The following is a 27,705-nucleotide window of genomic DNA, read 5'->3' as shown; positions in this document are numbered from 1 at the left end:
AAACAAAAAACCTTTCCTTTTAATGACTTACAGATATCTGGCAAAACTAGTTGGTGGAGAAAATGCACAAATAATACTAGGAACAAAAAATCCGGGCGTAACTACCGTAGACATTTTTAAAAGCACAAAACTATGAACTGTTTTATGCAAATACATTTATATATATAAAGAACCAGGAGTTGTAACATCCACAACACTGGAGGCTCGATCAAATGCCAGGCTGCGCACACAGCAGGTGAGCGGGCTGAACTGTGACCTCTCGGAGACACAGAGAGGTGGGGCTGGTCAGCAGCAACGGCTGCTGGTGAGGCCCAGATAGAGAAGGGTGATCAGACCCTGCTTCTCTCTCCGGGTCTCACCAGCAGCCAAGCCTCTCTCTCTCTCTCCCAGAGTTCAGCAGTTTAGCCACTCACCAGCAGCCTGGGACAGCTGCTGATCAGCCCCACCTTTATGGTCAGGCCGGGAGATAGGCCCAGAGATGCTAACCAGCATAGAAACCCATCAATCAGAACCAAATATGGTTGAAGTGCGAGGAGTCAATAGCTGCCTAGGAGGCGGGGCTTTTGATGCTGATTGGCATAGAAACTGACCAATCAGAACCAAATCTGGGTGAACTGCAAAGGCAGAACCTAAGGTGGGGGCTAAGGAGGGTTTTTAAGGGCAATAGCTGTTTGGTGTAAGATGTAAGAAAGAATTCAATTTTTTTAATGACTGGTTTGGCATTATAGTGCATATGGCTGGCTATCAGTCCAGATATAGGGATTATGTGTTTTTGTCTGCCAAGAGCATCTCCTCCTGCTGAGAAAGGCTCCCCTCCCTCCCTCCCCCCCATTTAAGCAGTCCTATCCTATGTAATCTATCTATACTAATAAAAGGGTAAAGTTCTAATTAGATTGGATCGACAGGCCATCTTCCAGACATATGACTTCTCCTGGACAAAGCCATGGTAGTGGGGGCCAAGGCAGAGGCAGTTAGGGAAATCAGGCTGGCAGGGGAGGGCAATTGGGGGGTGATATCAGGCCTGCAGAGGAGGGTATTTGGGGTGAGATCAGGCCAGCAGGGGAGGGCAGTTAGGGACAATCAGGCAGGCAGGCAGAGAAGTTAGGGGCGATCAGTTAGGTAGGGGGGCAAGTTAGTGACCATCAGGCCAGCAGGCAGAGTGGTTAGGGGTGATCAGACAGGCAGGCAGGTGGGTGGTTAGGAGCCAGTCATCCCAGATTGCGAAAGGGATGTCCGACTGTAGGATCAGGCCTAAACTGGCAATTGAACATCCCCCAAGGGGTCCCAGATTGAAGAGGGTGCAGGCTGGGCTGAGGAAACCCCCCCTCCATACACGAATTTCATGCACTGGGCCTCTAGAAAATATTAAAATCTGTCCATTTGTGTTTCAGATTGTTCAGGTCTCTATACTCTTGAAACTAAAGTAAGCCCTCTCTAGCTCCTCCCCACATAAACCTTCTAACACCGTGTTCCACTTCCTCGCTTCTCATGCCCACCTCAACTCTATCGAATCTGATTTCTTCCCCTAGGGTGCAACTGAAATTCCTTGTGGTAGACTTATTGTATTCGTCTGCTAGGGCTGCCATGACAATGTATCGCAGGCTGGTTGGCTTAAACATAAAAAATGTATTATCTCAGAGTTCTGGAGGCTGGAAGTTCAGGATCAGAGTGTCAGCAGGGCTGGCAAGGAAGAAATGCTCCAGCCTTGCTCCTTGGACTGTGAATGGCTATCTTCTCCCTCTGCCTCTTTACACCATCCTCCCTCTGTGTGCATCTGTCTCTGTGTCCAAATTCCCCCTTTGTATAAGGACACCAGGTCTACTCTGAGAACCTCATTTTAACTTTAAAGACTCTATGTCTAAGGGGGTTGGGAGGAGGTAGAAGAGGGTATAGGAGGGATAAGAGGTAATGAAAGGAGACTTGACTTGGGGTGCTGAACACACCGTGTAATATACAGATCATGTATTATAGAATTGTACACCTGAAACCCATATAATCTTATTAACCAGTGCCACCCCAATGAATTCAATAAAAAATAAATAAAAACACATTTTAGAAAAGACTCCATGTCTAAATAGGTCACAGTCTGGGGTGCTTTTGTATGGAGGGAACACAGCTCAACCCTAACATTTACTCCCAGGGCTCAGACCTGGAGGCTTCCCTGTCTTCTCTGTGGTTGGTCTGCCTCCTGGATTTGGTACTGCTGGTCCCTCACTCATCCTTGAAATGTGTCCTCCTCTGCCTGATGTTTTAGCTGTCTCTCCAGTTCCTTCCCGTCTCGTGTTAATTCATTCTCTTTTGTGTGCTTATTTTCTTCCCTCTGCTCCTTAATTATTAGTGTTCCCCTCAATTCCATTTTTGGCTCATGATTTTACTATAATTCATCCACTCAAGCTTTCAGCTATTATTTCCATTTTGATGACTCTCTGACATTCATCGCTTATCCTGGCTTTTCCCCTGAGGCTGCTGGCCTCACTCACCTTAGTTTTATCTACTTCTGATTTAACTTACTCCCCTTCCCATCTAATCCTGCTCCTCTACCTATGTTCCTTAGCTCTGGGAGTGTAACCAGTATCTACCCAGGCACCCGAACTTGAAACCCAGGGCAGACTATTCTGGGTAGCCCAGCCCCTCCTTTTATCATCTCACATTCAAAGTCATTCAAGTCCTTACATTTTCACCCTGATTATTTCTAAAATCTAGTCTCCCCTCCATCCCTCCTACCACTGTCTAGTGTAACCCCTCACCTCTCCCCTAGGCCATTACCCTGGCCTCCTGCTTGCCTGCCCTGTTTCTAGCCCTTTTGCTCAGGTGTCTCAGGTGTCATCCCTGCCAGCGGCCAGAGGGACTTACATAAAATATAGGCCTTGTGTCACTTGACTGCTAAAAGTCCTCCCTCGCCCCCACACATTCCCCTTGCAAAAAGATCAGGATTCCTAGAGGCACATCAGGATTCCTAGATTGGCACTGCCTCATTCTTCAGTCCTGCCTCCCTCTGCCCCAGCCTCACTGTTTCTCCTCCATCACTGAACTAGAAATGGTATTCCAAACACATCATGCTGCTTCCTTGCTCTTACGTGGTTTCCACTTTCTCAGGTGCTTTGCTTCCCTTTAACTTGGCTATCCCCTCTTTGCTCTTCAAGACTGTGCAAGGCTTGCATCCCCCTGGGAGGGCCTTCTCTGATCCAGAGGGTCACCCCCTGTTTGCCTGGCACCTCAAGGACACGCACTTGTATCATAGCATCTAACATGTTTACATGTGTTAGTCCATTAAACTGGAAGGTCTTCTAAGGCAGAAACCTCTCTCATCTTTCTGTTTTCATACCCAGCATAGCACTTAGACCATACTAAGCAACAATAAATGTTAGTTGACTTTGTGTAAATTTCACTAGACTCTTCATTAAGACAGTACTACCTATTTACAAGCTAGCATGTAAATTGGTATCAGTATTTATTCTGCTATCGCTCCAAAGTTTTATCTTTAACTGAACAGCTGTTGATTGAGATGAGGGATTCACTTTAATTTTCCATATCCACTTGAGTCTCACTCACTTCATAGAACACTTGTCTATCAGTACATGTGATACTGCAGACTACATTCATCTTGTCACACTAAAACTTAACAGTTGTGTGGCTGTCTGTGAGCTTGGACTGCCACAGTCACAGGTTTGGAGCATAAACTATAAGACCTGGAAATAGCCCAGCCGGTGTGGCTCAGTGGTTGAGCGTTGACTTATGAACCAAGAAGAGGTCATGGTTCCATTCCTAGTCGGGTCACATGCCCGGGTTACAGGATCGATCCCCAGTGGGGGGCATGCAAGAGGCAGCCAATGAACAACTCATCATTGATGATTTTCTCTCTCTCTTCCTCTTTATTCCCTTTTGAAATAAATAAAAATATATTCTAAAAGACGTGGAAGTAAACTATTCCAATGAACTCAGCCTTGTGAAAGAGCTTCTCTTTGTTTTTTTTTAAAGTTGATTTTCTTCTTCCATCAACACCTGAATTGGAAGAAAATAAAATAAATAAATAAATAGGGATGTTTACCCTCCAACCAAGTCGAAACAAGGGAGAAATTTCATACAAGGGCACCTTCTGCAAACCCTGCCCTATGGGGCCTCCTCATTAACCACTGTGGGCACTGCCCCCTGGTGTTTTCCGCACTTCCATGTCATCCTTTGCACAGTCAGAGCCTCCTGGTATTTGTTCTTTGAAGGGCTGCTTACCCACCCACCTGTGACTGCTTATTCTTGCCTGTGACAAGGAAAGTTTAAGAAAAGCCATGTCCCAGCCCACACTTGTTTTTGATGTTGTGATCAGTCTGAGATGAGAACTGCCAGTTCCCCCGGTGGAACGGATTTCGGAGTGTCCTGGGTGGAGGTTGGACAGTTTCCTTTTTTCTCTGAAGGTCTCCACGGTTGTATCTTTTAACTGTTTTCTTTGAAGTGGGTTTGAAGATTATTGGTCACACCCATTCACGGAAAAAAAACACCTGGATTTCCAAACCATATATAAATGGTTGTAGGAGTCTCTGTACCTTGCAACTAGTAGAAAATAGTTCCTTCCAAGGTGTGCCAAGTGTCCAACAAGGCACAAGAAACAGATAATTCCTATTGCATCCAGATCATCTCTTTTTGGGGGTTGGGGGGGGGGGGGGCAACTGTGCAGTTAAATCCTTTCTCCTTGTTCTGAATAAGAACTTAATTTTGTGGCATTTTCTAATGCTGAATGATGTTTTCTATGTGTTGGTCTTGGTTCCCAAGTAGACTGCAGGGTCCTTGGCTGCCGAGGCTGTGTTAGTTTTGCTTCTGTGCCAGTCCCGGGAAGCCTGTGCGTCACCCTGTAACAGTATAGGTTACCAAGTGGGGCCAAGCATCCTTCCTGGGGAGCTCATCACAACAGCCATGGCTCTTTGGAGGGCCTTTTGGGATACCCTTCTGCATATAAACAAGGCTGAACTGCATTTTGGCAGCGGCTTGAAACGCACACTGTGGAACTTGGAAAGCACACTGTCCCAACGAACTCAGCTTTTCCCAAAAACAAGTCCCCAGTGGATTTAAGAACCCACAACAGAATTAGAGACTCTTTTCAACTTGTCTGTATCGCTCCCCCTCTTTTTTGTGTATATAGGATATGAGGATTCTCTATGATGCCCAGTCTGCTCCCTCCCTGCGATTACCCGTGTGGCTACTCCAAAACATGGGTTGCTCCTTGGAGGGCACATTCTTTTCAGTAGAACCAGCTGAAAACAAGCATATTGGCAGGCAAGGGTACATTGAGTGAGCCTTCACTTTAACCTTTAAATAATGTAGGCTCATTGCTAGGCAGACATAACATTTCATAAATATGGTCAGAGGGTGGTTTATTTAATGATGCGAGTTGTTTAGCCAGCAGAAGCAGAATTCCCCGGATGGCTTCTGTCAGAGTACCTAGGTTCTTGCATGACTGGCAGGCCGCCTGTGACATTGGAGCCAAGTACAGAAAAGAAACCCATGTTCGGCACAGTCCCCAAAAGACACTTTATGAAAATGAGCAAACTGTACAGTGAACTCATCTTGACTCACATCCTTAAGGAAGTCTGTAGATGGCTAGGCAGGAGGAGGTTGACTATACACATGAGTTGTCACATACCGATGCTTTCCATCCTTCTGCCAATGCACTGTTCATCCCGGAGCGGTGTGGCTGGGTTCCCAGTGCCAGGCATACCCCATCCTGGCCCGGGGCATGCTACCTAACGCCGTACATGCTTACAGTTCTGTAAAAATCCACGTCACAAATTTAATGTGACCTGTATCCTGAAATTGGTTTTTAAAAATCTGGAGCTTTTGTGTCTGATGTTACCATGCTTTCAAAGAGGCTTTGCCATTTTTTTTATAGCACGTTCTTCTTTAAATCTACATTACAAACGACAATTGCTCTGGAGGCCTTTTCTTCTATCCTTCTCCACCCAGACTCTCATTTTCCCCTGAAAATGTCGAAGCCTCCTCCTTTATTTGGGTTTACTGTGGTATTGAGTGCAGCTGGTGTACAGGAAGTCAGATTTGCCCAGAAGGTCCCCAGCCAGGATGAAAGGACCAACGACTTCTTTGTGGGAAAATCTAGGTAAATTCCGTAGAGGTTTGAAATAACTACTGAATACTTACTTGATAGATACGGTATTCTATCGTTAGGGACCATTCGCATGGTGGTGGTTTCCCACAAAGTGAGCATCAGAAACAAGGGGTTCTGGCCGGTTTTGTCAGTGGTTACGAATGTCAGCCCTCGCACCAAAGGATCACAGGTTCAATTCCCAGTTCACGGCGGGTACCTGGGTTGCAGGTTCGATCCTTGGCCCCTGTCAGGGCATGTGTAGGAGACAACCAGTGGATCTGTTTCTCTCATGTCGATGTTTTTCTCCTCCTCCTGTCTCCTTCCCATTCTCTCTAAAAATTAATGGAAAAAGTATCCTTGGGTGAGGATTAACAAGAAGAAACAATGGGTGAAAGTTTTACTTGGATAGAACTGATGTCCAAATTAGGAGACATCCCCCAAATCAAAAACACAGCCACTCAGGGCCATGATTCAGAGACCTGTCTAAAGACTCCTCTTCCACTAGCTTCCTAGCGGAAAGTACAGTCTCTGAGAAGCTGATGCAGACGGCCTGTTGCCCGAGCTCTCCTCGAGCTGCCTGCCCTGTGCCTACTATTTCTGCGTCTGTGGGGTGGGCACACATTCATAAGAACAAAGGCCACACAATGAGTTCAGTGCTGCAGGAGGCAGTGTGACCACCATCTCTCTTTCTGGACCTTTCCATGACATTAATGGAGTCTGAATAGGTTCCTGTGTGCTAAGGGCAGAGAGTTAAAAATGGAAGTGCGTGCAGTCACTGGGTATGGGAGTGCTGGCTAGATTCTCAGTAATTGTGCTGGATCATTCCACCACACCGCCCAAGCTTTGTCTGCGTCATGGGGGAACCTCAGCGCCGTGCGTGTGTGACTGCTGGCCCACTCCATCCAAAGACCGTTTCACGTCCGCTTTCTATGGTGCCTTGGCTTTTCTGAGTGGGTGTGTGCCCAGCAGGGCTTAAAAACAGCTCTGACCACATTTCATAACTGTATGTCTAGGTGATAGTGTTAGGGCATTGTCCTAAGCCAGGAGGCAGAAAATGTAATGTTTGGAAGAAAAAAGAAAAATTACAACTCTAGTAAAAAAGACTGGACACCCTTCAAGGGTTTTTATTGCCCATTTTGTTCTCTGAATGTTTGTCTTAAGCATTGATTTACTTGGTAAAACAAAACAAAACAAAACAAAAAAACACACAAAGCTTTGGCAGTTGTAGGACAAAGACATGTGCAAACTCCTAGTCCTCTGAGGACATTGTGATCACACCTTTGAACTGGGGTCTGCTCACACGTCCCTCACCCCGTGTGCCTCACCCCGTGTGCACCGCAGAGCAATGTATAATAAATGCACGCACATGCTCTCCCAGCTGCACTCTTCTGAGCAGTTGCTGCGGCAAGAGCCAGCCTGCTGGGCGGCCATGGGCTGAGTGCCCTCTTGCAGATCTAAAATTCCAAGGAAAGAAAGCCCAATTTTTAAAAAGTGACAAGGGACCACAGCTGAAAAGGTGCCAGTGCTTTAGCTGAAGATGTTTGATGGATTGTTCTGCCAGGCTTGTGATGGGGCTGGCTTCCTTGTCGCCATGAATCACACCCGGCCTGCAGCAGATTCCTTGAATCAGTTTCACACCTTTTTGCTATCAGGTTGTCCCAGGGAGGAGCAATGAGAAATGGAGAAAAAATGTTATGAAAGCATAAGGATCTTGGGTGGAGGATACAGATGTTTCGATGGAGCTGTTTTCTAAAGAGCATGTGCCAGTGACTTCGTCCTTAGCTGCAGCCCGAGCCCTCCTCCCGTTCTATGCAGAGCCAAGGCAGCCCCTCGCCAGCTTGTTAGATCCCCCAGAATGGAATCTCCATGGGAGACACACCAGCTTACAATGTCTGAACCCCGTCCCTCTCCTGAGCGCCTCCTGTTACCGTAGCAGTAATAACAACAATAGCTGACAGGCATTGAGGGCCAAAGCACTTGGTATGTTAATGGTAACAAAACTTTTGAAATAAGTTACTATCCCCATTTCACAGATTATGAAACCAGAAATATTAAATAACTTGCACAGAGTCACCAGCTAGTCAGTGCAAACCCCAGGGAGACTAATCCAGAGCTAGTGTTCCAACCACCATACAGTCTGACCACCAGTATGGCCGTTGGCACTGAGATTGGGGAGATAAGTTATACACACACAGAGATGTTCCCACAGTACTATAATAACAGAGAAACTATGTGCAATCCCTTTTCCAGTTGCACATTATGTAACCATTTATTAATTATTCTCTAAAAAGGTAGCGAAAGGTCCACAATGGACGTGGTGGAAGAAAAGGACCTAAACATTGCAAATATGAAAAAATAAATAAATACAGACTTAGAAAAGTAGTAAACGTAAAATAGTAAAATATTTATGTTAGAAGGATGGGAAAAGATGACAATTTTGTATTTTACTTACCCTGACTTTAATAGTGTTGGATTATTATTTCACTGCCAGGTAAAGCTGAGTGGGAGATGGAAGCACTATATAAAGGCAGGAAAGGAGAGGTGTGGAAGGATGGGCATCTGTAGAGAGAATCTGGAGCTCTGAGTCGTGATCGAGCGGGGCAGCAGGATTTGGTTAGAAACCAGGGGCTAGAGCTGGAAGGGATGTCGTTGGTGCGCACACACCAGGGGAAAAATGAATAGTCATTTTTATTAGATCCTTAGGTTGAGTTTTTAAAAGAAAAGTCCCAGATAGTTCCTTGCATGTTGTTAGTTGAGGCAGTTTGAGAGTAGGTACCAGCATCAGGAAGAAAGCTAATTGCAGTTGCTGAGTTGGCTAGTTTCCTACCACTGGTGGAAAAGCTTCTATCGGGGGCTGTTTGTGTTTTATAGAATGCTGATCGGGCTAAAATGCTACATACCTTAAAAAAAAAAAAATGGGTGTTTGGACGTAGCCATTTCTCCAGCTGTTAGAACTCGGTGAGAAAAAGGCCCAACAAACCACAGGGGACTGAGTCCTCCAAGCACTTAGAGATGTGAGGACTTCCAGGAGGCCAAATCAGAAGCTTGGTGCTTAGTTAGAGCAGGCTTTAGAAGCGGTTTTAGTGTCGGTATCAAGGGGAGATAATGGAGCATAAATCATTGCAGAGTTTGAGCTTCAAAAGAGAGATAAGGAAGCCGCTTGGTGGAGATGTGCCGTGAGTCATCCTGGGGATCACCCAGATGGCTCATCGTCCTTGAGGGGAGGCATGGGAGTGCCCCACAGCCAGACATTTGTAGATCATCCTGCTTGCAAAGCCCTGTCCAGTGCATGTTGGAGAATCCAGGAATGCAGTTACCCCAGGTGGCTCTTGAGGGGCCAGAAAAGGTCAGGTCAGTGTTTGCCTGTGTGGCCTTGCCTGCTGAAGGTTAGGTGACAGGACTTAAACTTTTGGAGGTACATGTTCCTGTTAGTTCTGATGAACAAGCAAGAAACTTTTCTGTCTTGGATATTAAGAAGAAAATCTGACCTGAAAGATCTCACCAAAAAAAAAAAAAAAAAAAAAAAAAAAAATGTTGCTTAGGTTGAAATTTTTAAAGGCAGATTTTGAAAGTAGTTCACTTTATCAGAAAGGAAGAGTGGGTTAGTGTTCCACACTGCAGAAAACGCTCTGTCTAAGGCAGTTTATATTTTAGAGATTGTTGGTAGGGGTAAAATCTGAGGTACACAATCTGGTGAAATAAATTGCTTAGGGGCAACTTTTTATCTTTTTTTATATCACCTTAACGCAGGAATAGATCTAAAACCATAAATCATTTGTTAGAACTTTCTACAATTATTTTTTATGCATCAAGGTAAAGAGTTGCTAATCTAGAAAGGAGACCATAGAGAAGTTATGGGTTGACAGTTCATACTAACTTTTTTAACATAATATACCCAAACTTACCGATTAGTCACAGTCATACGCTGGTATTCGTGGCACTTCCTTTTCTGCATGCCAGCCCCTCAATATTTCCCTTCTGTAAAGAGCAGTCAGAGGCCACCTGAAGGACCGGTCTGTAGAACACACTGGCATGGCATGGTGTCTCCCAATCTTATATCTGGAACCTGTGTATTAGGCTCCAAAAAACAACCAAGTTGAAGACTATTCCCTGGTTTGGAATTAGCCACAGGAAATGCCAGTCAAATAAGAATCTCTCATTTTGTAGCAAGCTTACATACACTTAAGAACAAGTGGATCATGATAGATCTGGGTGTGTGTTTGCTTTTCATTTCAAAACTCTTAACTGAACTCATCTAACCCTTGCTCAGCTTAATGACAGCATTAGTGTCTTAAAGAAATTTTCACATGGTTGCTTTCCTGGAGCACCTGGTACACTCTTTGTAACGAACAAGACATCAAGGATTTAACAGGGTTAAGCTGCTTCTCATAATGTCATCCAAGTGCAGGGAGTGCCAGCTGTAAAATAATTGGAGCACCCGCCAGATATGGCTCAGTTGGTTGAGGGTTGTCCCGTGCTGGGGTCAGCTGGTTCAATTCCTGGTCAGGACACATGCCCAGGTTGAGGACTCAGTCCCCAGTAAGGGGTGTGCAGGAAGCAGCTGATTGATGTTTCTGTCCTATCTCTCCATTCCTCTTCCTCTAAAATCAATAAAAAAATGTAGTTACAAAAAAAAGGAAGAAGAACTGGAGCTGTTCCTGTATCAAGTATATCACTTCTGGGTGGCATTTTTATTAAAAATAACATCTCTGAAAACAGCACACTGTGTCATAAATGGTAAATCTGTTTCTATAAGGTTGGTACACTCTCATCCTCATTAGACTGCCAGCCTATTTTACCCACCACTGTATCCATAGTTCTTAACACTATACTTTAAACTTAGTGGGCACTAAAAAAAAATTTCACCTGCTAAACAGACCAAAGGGACTTTTAATAGAGGAAAGAAGCCATTAGAATTTGATTTGATACTACTGGGCACTCCTCTGTGTTTTTATCGATAGCAGACTTTATTATTGCCTGAGATTATTTTGGTTTTTTGACAGAGGGCACTCTGGATGAATTGAAATGTGTTGGAAGCACCTGACCACAGACAGGGACACTTGGCCTTTGAACAGCTGTGGCATTTCAGCACTTGCCAGGGATTGACCAACTGTTTTCATTCACACCTACCTGCTTCAGCAGCCTGTAGTGAGCTTGGCGATGAGTCCAACTGGCCCCCTTCTTTCTCTAGAAGAAATAACACTAATGGAAGAAAATGGCTCATTTTATAGTATTCTCCATGCCAAGCAAACTCTCTCTTTCTCTCTTTCTCTCTCTCTCTTTTTTACATTTCAGTCCAGGAGCTAGTCTTTATATGCCTCTAAAAGCATCCTCTTAACATGAGGTTGCACAAAGTGCCAACAAACACAGAATTTATTATCTCTCTTCTGCCCTCCAAGGTTATGGGAACGCAGAATCCTAAAACCTCAGCTGTCTTTGGAGAAAACATTTAGGGCCAGAAGGACCTTTCCAGATCTGTGGAGAGTGAGATTTTGCTTCTTTTGTTTAAGTTCTTGATTTGTCCTTAGAAGTCAAGGTGAGACATCTGAGGCCACAGACGCTCTCATCTCAGCAGGGTTTGCTTTTTATCCCCTCCTTTGCTTTGAATGTCTGTGTTCTCTTGGCCCTAGTAGTTTCCATCTGCCCCTATATGGCCCAAGTGTAGAACTAAAGGTACTATCAGTGATTGGAAAGCCCTCTTGCTTCATTGCAACCATTTACTTTAAAAGCCAATATTTCCTTTTTTTTTTTTTCCCCTAAGACTAAAGAGAGTAGCTCATCTACTGTCTAGGATTTGGCCCCAGTCCATCTAGCATCACACCCAGTTTGCCTTACATGAAAGTTCCTTGTTCAGGTGAGCCTGGGGGCGTTAGGGTGTGGTAGGAGTCAGAAGGAAAACAAAGGACCCCTTTGTGAAAGGTAGGGCCAGGGCTCCCTGGATTCTCACCAGATGCCTCATGGTTTTGCTCTCACCTCCTAGTACCCACGGCACAGTTGTCATTCTGAAGTGAGCTCACATTCCCACACATCCTTTGGAGTGGGCCTCACGGGGAGAGAGGAGATTGTGCCAAACTACAGCCTAGACAGCCCCCGAGAAGGAATTACAGTTGGATTCTGTGTTGTGTTTTGTATTTTGGCAGAGAAGTGTTGAAAGACACTATTGCTTCCACCCTGTCATTAGTGGGTGGGTAATAGTGATATAAAATGAGAGATGAATTAGGATAATAAGAGGCAAAGGAGAAAGGAGTAAATTTCCCACAAGTAATATTTTTCTCTTCATGGTTATTTAACTTTGAGACAGAACCTGAAAGTAGTAATCACAGTTCTGTAGTAGACAAAGGGTGGAATGTGAGAGCCAGACAGGAAGGTGTGACTGCCTTTATTGCCTTAAGGAGAAACACACAGAAACATGCACCATTTTCAGGAATACACTGCTGTTTCCGTTCTCGAAAGGCAAAGAAAAGTCACGGTGGCCAGCTGTGCCATCGCCCTTTTTTTTCTTTTCTCTTTCTCTCTCTCTCCTCTGTCTTTTTAGCTCATGTGTACGTATCCCTGCATCCTTTGCTTTCCTGTGTTCTTGAGTTCTTTGGTTCATCTTATGATGTGGACGTAGAGTAAAGCCAACACTGAGTGGGATGGTTAAAGGCACAGAAAAAAACTTGAAATAGGGTGTTCACTGGTTTTCAGCATTTTCCCAACAGCTGTTTTCAATGCTGTATCCCAAAACCAAACAAATGCATTGACTGAACCAAGATGTAATAAGCACCCATACCGTGCCAGACCCTGAGACTCTGGGGATAAAGCAATGAACAGAACAGATGTCACTGCCCCCGTGGAGCTTACACTCTTGAGGGGAAATAGACACCAAACACATCAACACACTCACCAGTAGTTATAAACAGGATGAATAAAAATACATGTGAGAGGTCAAATGGGAAACATGTATCTTCTGGGGAAGTGAAGGCCTCTCTGAAGGAATTATGGGAGCCTTTTTAAGGTAGGGAGGAGAAGATGGACATAACCACGTTTACATTTGGAGGTTTATAGAGGTGGAATTGGAGAGGGCCCAAAATTTTAAAAAGTGTATCTACACTTAAAGAGTGGCAGAAGTGAATCTTATGTGTCCTCAGAATTGCTGTTCAGGTGTTCTCATTACACTCTGGTTTGAATATAACAATATATTTGTCACCAGTGGATAATCTTATAAGGGTCTGAGCAAACTTTTTCCTTAAAGTGTTCTATTAGTTCACACTGCTGCTGTTAAAGAAGCAATTCAGTCATTTTGTCTTCCGTATACACACACACACATTTGGTTTCATATTGTTTCTCCCTGTGTATTTAGCTCCAACAGAACCTTTGTTGTGTAAGTTTGCGGATGGAGGACAGAAGAAGAGACAGAACCCCAACAAATACATCCCCAATGGAAGACCATGGCATAGAGAAGGAGAGGTGAGACTTGTAAGTTCTTTCCTGAAACTTTAGTGTGGGTGCATGATTCTGAGAGCCTGTGACTAGTTGCACAAGCATCATCTGAACTTGGCTGCCACACTCCTGGAATAATCTGCATAATGTTGAATTAAAAGTTTCCCAGTGGAAATGGTGCTGAGAGGGACAATTCACTAGATGGACAGGTAAATGGTGGAAACAGCTATGTTTACTACACCTCAAGTAAAAGAGCACTTCATATGCCATGGATTCTGAGGGAGGTTTATATTTATAACTATTCAGAAGTCATTCTAAATAACATTATTAAAATAAATAGTATATTTGTCATTGAGGGATTTTCTTTTCTTTTTTTTCTTCTTTCTTTTCTTTTTTTTGCTTAATTCTTTTGAGTAATGTTCTTTATTTAACAAAAAAAAAAAAAAAAAAAAGCTCAATTCCTTAATTAAGATGTTGGACCTCCTTTTCTCCATGTTTATTTTCAATGAATTGTGTGTTTTTAAAAGTAACATCTGGTTCAAGAATTTCTAGGGAATAGCCATCCAGTAGAAATAAATGTTCTGGAATATGACCAATGATAACCACTAGCCATGTGTAGCTATTTGAACACTTTAAATGTAGCTTGGATGTCGGAGGAACTCAATTTTTTATTTAACTTTAAATAACTGCGAGTGGCTATTGGTTTCTATCTGGGACAGTATAGACCTAGAGCTTTAATTCTCATGTAGAGTTTGTAATTCTGTTTGCTAACAGAAACTCCTATTTTTATCGAGTGCGATTAAACCCTCACTGTCTCATGTTGTCCTGACTCTAAGAAATGGAATTTTTTAATTGTGCCTTTGCAGATGTTTCTCTTTCTCTTCATTCCCATAGGCTGGAATGACACTCACTTACGACCCAACCACAGCTGCTATACAGAACGGGTATGTCATTAAGATACATACATAATGGCTTGAGGGAAAATGGAAAGGTGGAAAATATCAGACATTTGTTCCGTGAAATGTTCTGTTCAAAGGATTACTTAATACAGGCTTTTGTGTTTGTTCTAGATTTTACCCTTCACCATACAGTATTGCTGCAAACAGAATGATCACCCAAGCTTCTCTCGCACCCTATCTTGCATCTCCTGTATCTGCCTACCAGGTTTGTACCATTAGGATTCATCAAGAGTACAGAAACTTGCTGCATTTTTGTGTCTTAAAATTTTTGAACATTTATAATGCAATTTGAGTCAAATATTATGTAGCTTGGATACCGATTTAGAATAAGCTGCTTTTTCCTTGACAGAGTGATTTACTTTTTATGTATAAGAGAATAAAAAATGGGACAATGGTTTCCAGTTGTCAGTCCTTGAAACCTTAGCATTTTAGAATTGGGATGAACTCCAGTGCTTCCTGCACTGTGAGCCCTGCTGCTGGACACCCCGTGTCCCAGAAATATCAGGCGAAATATCGAACAGGTGTGCACACTTGCCTTTGTTTCTTCATCAGCAGGAGCTAACAAAATAGCAAGTAAACATGCTAATAAAGATGGGTCTCTATTAGGTAACATTAAATGAGCAATACAGTGAAATTGTAGGCAAAAAAAAAAGAGGTCACTCCCTGTGGGAAAGCTTTATATTAAATAAATTCCCAACTTAGAACCAAGATCTCATTAAGCATCTTGTTATAATACTGATTTGGTTTTATTGCAGGGTTAGCTTCTGTTCTTCACGAACCCAGTGTACATACAATTTCTCTTTAGCAGAATGCCTCTAATAGGGTTTCCGCATTGGCCCAGACAGGAACATTATAATGGAGTTCTATTACAGACACGTAGGGGTATGGTTCTCTTTTGTTGATTGTTGCGATCCTGTATGACTAAACTAAACTCTTGTGTATTCTTGTTTTTAAAACAATGGGATGAGATGTTGTAGTCCTGATTTCTGGGGTTAGGGGGTTTTAGTATCTAATAACTGTTTATTTTGCTTCTGTAAGCCTCAGTCTCCTCATCTTTAAAATGGGGATAATAATAGATTCTACCTCATAGGCTTGTCATAAGAACTAGATGAGACTATGTATAGAGCTTAGCACATTATCCTGGCATATCATTAGCAATCAATCAATGTTAGCGATGATTATCATCATTATTAATGTGCAGGTTTAGCTGGCTGATGAGAATATATTCATTATACTTTTTTTAAAAAAATAATAGATTGGTCAGCATAAGCAATATCATAAAGGTGGTTTATAAAAGTCGCTTTGAATAACAAAAAGTAGTGATCAAATGCACTAAAACTGAAATTTTAAAATCGCATTCACAGCCTCCCTCAGCTTTTAGGTTGTTTCCTCTTCCTTTCCCTGAATTGTCTCTTATTTTTTCTCTTATCTCTCTGGGTTGTTATGTTACTTATGCTGGTGTTTCAGTCTGCTGGACAAAATATTCACTCATTTAATGCCTCTCTACTTATTTTGAATTTAAGATTTCTATGTTTTCTTTGCCTATGTAAAACTCAGATCTGCTCTAGTGCATTTTCCTTAATTATTAACAATTCCCTAATTAACAGTTTTGATATTGAAAGATAGTGTTCTCTTAACTATCTGAACTTGGAACCCTCTGCCATTTATGGATATTAATAAAATAGGCACAAGTAAGCTTATTCTCAGGCGAATGAAAGATTGTTCATATTAATTGGAATGTGTACTGCTGTAGATACAATTCTTAATGCATCTCCCCACCACCTCTTTTCTATAAAAGCATTGAACATTTTGCCCACAGAACTGTTTCATAGAATTAAAAAATCAGGAGACTAGTGTTTGTAATAAATCTGATATGCCTACCTAGAAACAACATTTCATTTCAAAGGCCTGATTTTTTTTTTCCTTATGCATTCTGTGTTTTCCTAAGATACGTGTGGAATTTTTTTTAATTTGCCTTACACTCAATGCCATAACCTCAAAGACTGATTGCTAACTCCATCAGTTCAGGGGTCTAATAGGGTCAGCAGATGAGCTTTAAGTGGTCTTTCTGTGATTCCCTTAAATTGTTTGCAAACTGTTGCTTGTGTGTGTGCAGTTAGTTGGGGAGGGAATAAGAGGTCTGTATCTGTCATCAGTTTTTCGGTGGGCTCCATGACCTAAACAAGGGTAAAGAATCAAGGGTAAAAAGAAAAGAAAAAAAATCATAGGACATAGATTATTATTCCCATTTTATAGTTAGGGGAAAATGAGGACTAGTCATTGACGACAGCTGATTTGCTGCTTAAAAAAAGAAAATTGGGTTAGATGTCATAGCTCCCTAACCCCATAATGCTATGTTAGATTATCAAGACCACTGAAGCATATTTAAAAAAACGGGAGCATCTGTCCCAAATTGGGGTCTCCATGGAGCTGCTCACCTCCCCGTGATTTATTCAGTGAAGGCCTTGCACTCGTGTTGGAGTGGGCCTTTCTCCACTAAACCACCATGTGCTTATACAATTGGATTTGAGAAATTGGCATCCACAAGAAACCACCAATACCCCGATGGGGAAAGGCTGCAGTCCAGATAACGGAAATGTTAACAAGGCAGAAGCACTTAACTTTGGTCTGCCTTAGGTGGCAAAGGAAACCAGAGAAAACAAGTATCGGGGCTCTGCTATCAAGGTAATTCCTAATACATTCTTCCCCCATGACTCTCCCCTCGTATCCTCTCTATAGAACCTCTGACGTTAACAGCAGGGGATAAGACACAGGAGGGTTTTGTTGTTAAGAAGTATAGACTGAAACATATTCTAAAAATTTTACCTAATCTCAGGAAATTTCTGGGCATCAAAGAAATGGACTGTTTTTGCTTTTGTTTTTGTTTTTTGCTTTTTGTTTTTCTCTTGAAGGGCAGACTGCTTTCTTTTCTGCCACAAAACCTGACTCTCACATCTTATTTCTCAATTCAAGAGGGTCTACTGTGTGGATGCCCTAGTGACTGTCGATGTCAAGATCTACTAGTTGCTAAAGTTTCATTTTCTAAATCTGAATTTCAGATTTTTATTTTCCACCCTAGCTAGAAATTGTTGATCACCAAAAAAGATTTCTAAAACCTAATGAATGACCTGGGTTCCAAGAGGGGTTAAATTTGATTATTCTTTTTAAATAAGCACATACTTTATGAGTTAGTTTCTCATAAGATGTGCTGGAATTAATTCTCATTCATCTGTGTTCCTCAAGCATCTAGTTTCTCCTTTGATGATAGCACTTTTCACTATTGATTGGAGTTCTTTACTTGTTTATCTCCCTTCCTTTAGACAGCAAATTTCTTGAGGGTGGGGCCCATGTCTTATCACCTTTTTTTTCCATTTTTGGTGCCTGGTACTCACACACCTCAGTAAATACTGGTTAAGTGGGCAAATGGAATTTTGTTTTAAATAATCATTTCATCCTATTCAGAGTGACCAGTTTGCCAAGAACTCTAACTGCCTTAATAATCTTTTTAATCATTGATAGTATTGTTTCCTTAATTTCCTTCTGTAGATGTTAACATGATTAAAAGAGTTCTAGAGAAATAGGTAGCATGCCAATGGAAATCAATGTTTCTTTCAAAATCCTCCCTTTTCCAGGTGCAAAGTCCTTCTTGGATGCAACCTCAACCGTATATCCTCCAGCACCCGGTAAGTTTTCACCATGATGGCCTTGTGCTTTGAAAGTAAACCATGTATATGTTAAAGCCATTCTCTGGGGGATTTTAAGCATGTAATATGTGAAAGCATAAGCTCATTATAAAACTCTCACCTTTGTCTTAAAACAGCTTGGTAGTTAACAAGTTATATTTGCAGCCTGTCAGAATTTAAAATACGTCATATTGAAGGCAGGGCACCATTTTCTTCCTTCTACCAGTTCTGTAGGAGATCGTTAAATTGAGTTTTTTACTCTTTAAATTTCTTTTAATTTTTTTTTCTTTACCTTTTTTACTTAATTTTTTTTAAGTTGTAAGGGTTGTTTGTTTTAATTGCTAATTTTTAGCAGCACTTGCGATAACACCCTCATTTTTTACATTCTATTTAATGCAAATATAGTGTTCAAAATTGATCTAGAGACTTTTTTTAATATATTTTATTGATTTTTTACAGAGAGGAAGGGAGAGAGATAGAGAGCTAGAAACATCGATCGGCTGCCTCTTGCACACCCCCTTCCGGGGATGTGCCCGCAACCAATGTACATGCCCTTGACTGGAATCGAACCCGGGACCCCTCAGTCTGCAGGTCGACACTCTATCCACTGAGCCAAACCGGTTTCAGCTTGATCTAGAGATTTTTATTGGAGTTTCTTAGCCTCTCCACAGAAACTATTAAATACAAAAGTAGTAACACCTTCTTTGGTAAATAAGTGTGATTTCTTTAATGACATGATCATTTGTTACACTTATCTATACAATATATTTCTTTTAGTTGAGTAAGTTATGCTTCACCTTATTAGTGTATTTTAATGTGTTTTTCAAAAATACATAAAATCTAGATTGTTGAATTAAAACATGGGCTTAACAGGTTGGAAAAAAAAAAAATAGCCGTAGCCAGTATGGCTCAGCTGATTGGGCATCTTCCCATACCCTGAAGAGTCAGTCACAGGTTCAATTCCCAGTCAGAGCACATGCTAGAGTGTTGGGTTCAGTCCCTGGCTGGGTCACATGCAAGAGCCAGCCAGAATGATGTTCTGCTCTCACATAGATATTTATCTCTCTCACATAGATATTTATCTCTCTCACATAGATATTTATCTCTCTCACATAGATATTTCTCCTTTCCTCTCTCTCTAAAAATGAATAAAATAAAAAAAGTAAATAAAAATAAAAAAATTTTAAGAAAGAAATGTCTTTTTTAACACTGAAAAAATAAAGGTGGAGAACAAAATCGCACACAAAAAAAGCTAAGAATGCCCAATTTGGACCTCCATGCTTGTCATGAGAAAACCACACCTTTGGCCCTAAGCTTTCTAATAACTAACGCAAAATAGGAATCTTTTTTAAAATATATTTTTATTGATTTCAGAGAGAAGCAGGGAGAGGGAGAAAGGAATAGAAACACTGGAGAGAGAGAATCATTGATTGACTGCCTCCTGCAGGCTCCCTATTGGGGATCAAGCCCGCAACACAGACAGTGCCCTGACCAGAAATCGAACAGGGATCCTCCTGGTTCATAATTTTTTTATGAAATGTATTAACAACAAACTATTCCTGACACACCTATATTTTCTTGGCAACTTTTGGAGCTAAAGCTGCACATAGGTCAGTTGAACATCGTTAAGGAGACTGTAGTGTACAGAAGGTTCCTGTCTGAGGATTCATTTCCTTTCCCACCAGATCTGGACTGCTTGCAGCTAGAGTTAAAGTGCCTGCACATCGATCTCGGCCCACAGTTGTGCATCTAATATCAATAAATAACTGTATTTAGGGCATATGTCCCGTACAGTGGTGCCAAACCCTTACCATTAAGTTTGTAGTGTGAGAATAATTGTATTCTCAGGCAAAAGTGGGAGGAATTATATAATCCATAAGAGTATCATATAAGATAAATTAGAGAAAATGTAAAAATCCATAAATAGAATTAATTAAATTTTGGTTTATGTAATCAGTGTACCATTATGCAATATTTGAAAATTGTGACAATGACAGTTATGCAGTAGTTTAGGTGGATATTTATAATGGAATGTTAAGTGAAAAGCAAAAACCTGGGATATGAAATTGTTTGTGTACCTTCATTGCAACTTGTGAAAACATGCCAAGTTTATAATCTGGGCAGCAGTGGGAGCCTGATGGTGCTCACAGTGATGTAGGGGAGAGAGAGTGGGTGACTGGTGATTTTTCCCACCTCTCCTCTCTGTTTATTTTAATTACATTTTACTTCTAATGACCAGAATTTTAAAATAGGAACTCAAATAATCTGAAATTGGTTTATTCATTATATCTGAATCAGTTTCCCTGTCCTGGCCCCAAATTGTAGCTGAAAGTGCTGGGAAATACTGAGTGAATGAAGAATGTGATCTTGATCTTGATCTTGAATCAAATGACTCTCTCTACAGAACATTGTTTTTTAATAAAACACGGTATTTATAATATTCAATATAGCATATTATTTTGTGGCCATATAAATCATCCGCTGCCATGTATTTTTTAAAAATAAGCTTTTTGTAACCCAGCCAGCCAAAAATAGTTTGAATTTTCTGTTACAGCTCCTCCTGCTGGACTGGCTTTGCTTCATAGTTTAGTGAAGGTAAAGGGAGAGGTGGTTAATACAGGGGTTTCCATGAAGTGAGTGCTCCTTAAAAGTATCAGGAAAATACACTTTTAGAAGAGTTTAAGGAGGTAATTTATGCCATTTGCAAATCTGAGGGGAGGTATTTTTGTTTCTCATTCGTCAACAAACAGGCTTTTCCTTTGCAAAAAGTGATTACATAATTTTAACTCTCTCCCTGTTATCTTAACATGTATCTTACATGGCTCTTGTAACTTCCCAGGGTGCCGTGTTAACTCCCTCAATGGAGCACGCCATGTCACTACAGCCCACATCTATGATCAACCCTCTGGCCCAGCAGATGAGTCATCTGTCACTAGGAAACACCGGAACAGTAGGTGGCATTTTAATATCATCTGTCTTGGCAAAGAGAAGAGTATAAATTAATGCAGCCAGTGTCTTTCCTCTCAGTCACATGCTCTGTGATGTCAACGATTTGTCTGACCTCCTGACATCTCCTCTCCACACACATACATTGCCTTCCTCATAGAAAATACTCAGATATTCCTTGATTAGTTGATGAACTAAAAGTTGGCCCCTGAGCATCTCTTCTTTACCAGAACGTAGCACCCGTACATGACTACACCTAGACCCAGTAATCAGTCCTGTTCATTCATTCTGGCAGACCTTGTCTCCCGAATCAAAAGATGAAGGTGATAGATACATGGTGGCAAAGACAAGGGATTTCTCCTCACTTATGTTTTTTTATGGAATTTGGGGACACTGAATCATAATCTCCCTACTTAATTATTTCCCCAGATCTAGGCGACTTACTTGGGCACTGAAGTTGAGCTTATATCACACCCGATTAACTCCCAGGGTTAATATGGGTAGTGTTTGGATAAAACAACCAAGGGCTTTTAAGTCAGACCATATCTATGGTGGCTTAAAAGAACAAAGGGTATTAGGATGTTTTCCCCACTTACACTCAAAACTAGCAGTAGCTTCTTGTGGAAGCCTACACAGCCACTCACCCCCAATGAGGTTGACTAGAAAGCTCTCCTGCCTTTGGAAAAGGATGTCTGTCAGCAAGGGTCCACTTCCTGTTCTGCAGTGACCTATTAAAAATCTAGTAAGTCATTTACCCCTTGGGTCTCCACTTAGGGAGGCAGTTCTGGATACAAGCTCAGGAGGCTTCTGGGAAATAATGAGGCCCTTTGAGAAGAGAGCTTTTAAAATAGCACATTAATGATGTTCATTGAGGATAAGAAACCTTAATGATCTTCATCCATGTGCTTCTTTGTTAGGAAATTCCAAGAAAGGTTGGATTTTTCACTTTAATAAATTCAAAAAGTAGAAAGCACTCACTTTGCCTTTCATATGATTTATTGATGTTAGCATACTAATTAAATTTTGAGCCCATTTAAATTTCTTCTTGGAGACTTTCAAATACTTATCACCCCACCTCAAAATTCCCCAAGTGTTCAGAATTTTGCATGGCTTGTCCTGGCCCATCCTGACCATACTCTTCTTTTCTTCCTGTCAGTACATGCCTGCAACATCAGCTATGCAAGGAGCCTATTTGCCACAGTACACACACGTGCAGACGACGGCAGTTCCTGTTGAGGTTGGTACGGACCCTGCTGGCAATGAATAGTTTCAGAAATGGGTAAATTAGATGAAATTCAAAGAAAAATCGATCAAATTAAACACTTGCATAAAGATTTCCATTTATATACCTAGAGTTGTTGTTTTTTTTAACTATGAATCATCATTCTCTGCATACAAATTAGGCCACACCCCCAAGACTCCCAGAAACATTTTCCAAGCTTGTAACACATTTCATTTCCCTTTCAAGGCTCTATCTTGTCTCCTGTAAAATGGTACTTACAGGCAAATTAAGTTAAAACTGAGTCAGTAATCCTAGCACCAAAGATTATATCAATCATAATAACTGCAAGAACAATCAGCTATAATTAAGATACTTGAAAATGATGTTTCAAAACTTTTGCAGGAAGAAGAACAAACCATACCTGTTTTCATAGAGGCAGTTTGTATAGCTGAGTAACTCCTAGTTCTTGTTATGGAAGATACTAATACAATATTGACATGAAATAAGTCTGACATTTAAAGTAAGATTTGAATTAAGCTTGGACAAAATAGCATTTTCCAGCAAAGTGCCCTTGAAATTCCAAGGAAATTCATCAATTCAGTCATTTCTACCTTCCAAGCAGATCCCATAGGTTCCAATTCCAGAAGCAGCCCTACGACTGTGGCTGAATATGGGGGGGAAGAGGGAGTGAGGGGGATGATTGCTGTTTTGTTTGCATCTGGTCGATTTAAATTTGTGCAATTATTGACAATCATAGTTACAAAAACCCAAACTCTTTTATCTGCAATTCTGAAATACACACACACACACACACACAAAAAAAAAAAAAAACAACACATTCAAACAAAAAATTCTTCATAATTACTTGAGCATATAACTTGACCTGTAGCAATACCCAATCCAAACTGATGCAAGACACAAATCTTTTCTCCACTTACTGTGCACATTTAGATCTTCCAGTGCAGACCTGTTAATGTGAGGTACAGCCTTGGACCCCCACTGTGTATATTCAGTGAGGTACTGCATATGCATACCATATTTCAGATCCTAAAATCTGAAAACACTGAATTTCAAGTCACATCTAGCCCCAAGGATTAAGAGATTTGGTTGATAAGTTGTAGCTCAATGTAAAAAGACAACTCATAAATGTGTGGGGGTGCAAGGCTCTTTGGGTGTACCAGATATTTGAACTTCTTAGGGAAATAATTAACCTTGAAAGTTCTACAAAATTCTAAGAAAATCATTTTTTTTTAAAGATTTCTAAAGAGTGCTTGTTTTAAAGATGCTGGACTCAGTCAGACCTGGGTAGCACGTTTGTATCTCATTGCTCACATGTCTCATCTGTTCTGCTTTGTTGTAGGAGGCGAGTGGTCAGCAGCAGGTGGCTGTAGAGACGTCTAATGACCATTCTCCATATACCTTTCAACCCAATAAGTAACTGTGAGGTATGAGGGAGAGGTCTCCATCACTGTAGGGCTAAGGTCAAGAAAAAAAATCTAATGGTTCCTTTATCAAAATGGTACTTAGAGTAGTACCTGAGATTTTCTCACACTGCTGTAATCATGGCTAAGGAATCCAATGTTATCAAAATGTTCAAAGCAGTGATTTTTGTGGATGTGCAACTAAGTATTCTTTCCAAAAGGTGCTTACGTTGAAATCAAATATATATTGACTCTCTCCCTTCTTAACTCTCCCGAAAAACATGTGTAACATTGGAAAACAACAGGCATCAAACTTGTCCTACAGCACATTTATTTTACATTGATCTTACTTTAATGTTCACAAGCTCAAGGATATATAGCACAAGAGTTTGCATAATCTCGAATTGCAAGGTTAGCAAGAGCTTGAATTAGGAGTTTAAGGTCAGAATCCTTAGACTGAGTGGTTGTATTACCAGCTCTCACTTGGACCACAAATCTCACACCTTTTTACTTTACCACGCAGATTGCACTAAAATAAGTGGACAGAACTTGGGTTTCTCATTGTTCTGTCGAAAGTATGTTACAGGTTCCAGATTTCAAAGTTGTAGAACCATAGAAAGTGACCCTCAGTTGCATTTATTGGCCTACTGTCAGGGATTAGCACAGCCTTTTCTAAACACCTTTATCTTTAAAACCAAAAAGAGATTACAAAGCTCTGTGGTGCGTTCTATCAAATGTACAAAAGCCTTTGTCTTTCATTTTTCTCTTTCAGATGTACAGAAGGGTGTTCTTACATGAAGAAGGGTCTGAAGGCTGAACAATCATGGATTTTTCTGATCAATTGTGCTTTAGGAAATTATTGACAGTTTTGCACAGGTTCTTGAAAACGTTATTTATAATGAAATCAACTAAAACTATTTTTGCTATAAGTTCTATAAGGTGCATAAAACCCTTAAATTCATCTAGTAGCTGTTCCCCTGAACAGGTTTATTTTAGTAAAAAAAAAATACAAAAAAAATACAAAAAAAAACCTCAAAAAAAAAATACAAAAAAGATTTTTATCAAATGTTACAATGGGAAGAAAAAAAAAGGAGAAAAAAAAAAAGAAAGAAAAGAAAAAAATGGAGAAAAAAAAAAAAAAGAAAACTTCAATTTTCTGGGTATGCACAAAGACCATGAAGACTTATCCAAGTGCATGACCGGATTTTTGTGGTTTTGTTCATTTTGTGTTTAATTTGTGTTTTCCCCCGCTGTATGAAATGGGCTTTCTGACGTTTCACTAGTCCGACTTCACCCACCGTGGTCTGTGCTTGCAGTGCGAGTGTTGCTGTAATTCAGTGTTGCCGTCCGTGTCTCTTCTTCGCTTTCCGTTTTTCTTTCAATGTAGTGTGAAGTGTCTTATCCTTTTCTATGAATTCCAATTTGCCTTAACTCTTTTGATGCTGTAGCTGTTTCAGTAAAAGTTAGTTCAAACTAATGATGTAGAATGCTTTGACCAAATGAGCTGGTCTATTATGCCTTGTAAAACAGCAGCATAGGGCTTTTAAAAGGTAGTCAATAAAAGTTGCTGAAATTTTGGCTTTTTTAAATATGTAGTAGGTGTTTTTAATGATTTTTCACGTAACGTGTAAGGTAGTGAAATGCAAGAAGGGAAAAACGATTTGTGTGAAACACATTTTCTGACTGGGGAACTTTTAATAGGGTAAATTGTTTGTATGGCTGTACGCCAACGGTTTCCTCTGATAGTTTGACTGATTTAGGATATCTGCTGTATGATGCAATGTAAAGTCTTTTTTGCCTTTTTTCAGAAGAAGAAAAAAAAAAAAACCCTAACTTGATGTTCTAGATTTAGTGTAGGTAGTGTTGGGACAGGGGGTGGGGGGTGGGGGAGGGGAGTCCCCGAATGTTTTGTCCTTCCTTTATACTAATGATAGTGCTTTAGAGTGCGAATTAGGCCTGAGATCTGGCAAACAGAAAAATGTTGGTATTGCAACTAAATGGCAAAAGCTAAAAGTAAGAATTTTATCTTCAAACATAAGCTGAGATATGGATAGAAGCAAAACGATTGGCTACTAGCTCTCTCTCTCTCTCTCTCTCCTCTCTCTATTACGTAAATTTGAGAAATAAAAATTACTTGGCACTTTTAAAGGTAACTTCACCAAAGACCGAAGAGCCAGTAACCAGTAGCTCCAACTTGTCTCAGCATCACATCTTCTGTGCTCTTTTATTTTTGCCGGACCAGTTTGCGGTTAGGAGAATGTGCCTTTTTTTGTACCTTTGCATTTAGGTTTTATAATTTTAATTGATGTATGGACACACACAAACAAAAAAAAGCATGAAGGAAGATTTGGATCCAAGCAGTGCCACACTTTACATCATCACTACAAGTGTTAAGTGTAAAGAAAAAAACAATTTTGAAACTATGAAATTCCTGATTCATAAATACACAGTTATTTCTACTTTAGTACATACAAGATGATTCACTGTTATTAAAGCTCTTTTATTAAGATAATTGCATACGTTTGAAAAGCGACGGTAAATTAAGTTGTCTTCCAAAACTGTGTACTTGTCTGGTCAACTGTGTGTGATCAGTTATCTACCTCAGAGTCTATTTTCTTTTGTGCTGGGACAGGTTGCTGGCCCTCCCTGTTTCCACAGACCAAATCCTCCTAGCTCAGGAGCTAGGGCTAAGCAGTTATTTCTTTCGAGTATTTTTTAGTTCTTAAATTTTATGCTTGTATTTGATTCTAGATGTCAGTGACATTTCATAGTTTCAAAAGTCCTTGCTGCTCTGAGAAGTGTAGATTCTATTGAAAATTACGTAGTCGTAAGAGAAATGTGTTTCTTGTTTTTGTTTTTGTTTCCTTTTTTAAAGTTGTGGTATTATTGGTTCTATGCTCCCTGGAATATTACTGCTTTGTGGAAGTCCAGACTGAACGCAGTGCCCTCCGTGTACCTAGTACATTTGTAAACCCGGGTCTCTCACTACTTGATATTTTTGCATTAGTTAAGACAGAAATTTGATAGTTCAGTTAGAGGGGAGGGCAAATCTGCTGCTAGAAATGTCTGAACTAAGTGCCATACTCGTCTGGGTAAGATTTGGGAAACATAACCTCTGTACATAAAAAGAAAAAAAAAGTCAGTTAAACATCACATAGTAGACAGCCATTAAATTATAAAAAAAAAATTAATTTATGAAGAAAGACCTTTTGTACAGATTGAAAAAAAAAGATTTTCATAGAGATATCTATATGATCAAGAGAGTTAATTTTTTATTTTGTTTTACTAGTGCCACAAACTTGCCAGTGGTAACTTATTTGTCCGGTTCAAGATAACTCTGTAGTTTTCTTTCCTAGGACTTGTTGTTAAACGCCAAAAGACATTTTTGAACTGTACATTTGATCAGATTGTTAGCTTTTTCTGTTTTATTTCCTTTGAGAACCTTTGAATAAAAAACATCTGAAATTTTATTTTTCCTGTCCATTTTTTTTAAGTAGATTAAAAGTGTGTCAGAGTTTTAGATGACCTTCCTTGAGCTCAGTAGGTTGGTTTGAAAGAGAGTTGAAAATTATTTTAGATTCAGTGTGTACTTGAAATACATGTTCTTCCAAAGAATTACATAAACCTTTCAATGCCCTTTGGGGTTATTTAAATCTGTGTACAGGGACCAGAGACATCAACCATTAACTCCCCACATTTCATCTCAGCAAAAGTGCACCTTTGGTCTGTTGTCCCTCCTCCTCCTCCCTGCTGCCCTCTGACTGTGGCACTGTGGGCCATTGCCCAACAAGGAGGACAGAATAAAAACTGAGTCCCAGCAAGCAAGCCCCCAGGTAAGGATTTCAGGATGTTTTTAAGATGATCTTGTCCATGCCTTGATGGCTGTGGGCCTCCTGAGTGACCTTGGCTGTTCCCAGTAGGAGGCTATGGTACAGCATTCATGGGGGAGGGAGAACTCGTT

The 27,705-nt window shown here is 40.7% G+C and overlaps 1 protein-coding gene across 11 annotated transcripts in view; it reads left to right on the top strand.

Moving 5' to 3' along the window:
* RBMS1 (RNA binding motif single stranded interacting protein 1) overlaps positions 1–27,214 on the top strand; it is a 216,627-nt gene extending 189,413 nt beyond the window's left edge. For 4 of the 11 annotated variants that reach the window (XM_084891550.1, XM_084891547.1, XM_084891553.1 and 1 more), the window contains exons 7-15: positions 13,434–13,549; positions 14,408–14,457; positions 14,584–14,677; positions 17,110–17,157; positions 18,105–18,155; positions 20,995–21,105; positions 22,258–22,338; positions 23,684–23,768; positions 24,517–27,214. In XM_084891550.1, coding sequence (XP_084747676.1) covers positions 13,434–13,549; positions 14,408–14,457; positions 14,584–14,677; positions 17,110–17,157; positions 18,105–18,155; positions 20,995–21,105; positions 22,258–22,338; positions 23,684–23,761 — 629 coding nt within the window. In that variant the 3' untranslated portion in view covers positions 23,762–23,768; positions 24,517–27,214. The remainder of the gene's footprint in view (positions 1–13,433; positions 13,550–14,407; positions 14,458–14,583; positions 14,678–17,109; positions 17,158–18,104; positions 18,156–20,994; positions 21,106–22,257; positions 22,339–23,683; positions 23,769–24,516) is intronic. The other 7 variants (XM_084891554.1, XM_084891552.1, XM_084891555.1 and 4 more) reach the window with 3 other exon arrangements.
* The last annotated feature ends 491 nt before the right edge of the window (positions 27,215–27,705 follow it).

Source organism: Pipistrellus hanaki, assembly GCF_964339955.1.
Source record: "Pipistrellus hanaki genome assembly, chromosome: 8".
Taxonomy (NCBI): domain Eukaryota; kingdom Metazoa; phylum Chordata; class Mammalia; order Chiroptera; family Vespertilionidae; genus Pipistrellus; species Pipistrellus hanaki.
Note: the sequence above shows the minus strand (reverse complement) of the source record. Positions and strands in the feature narration are given on the sequence as shown.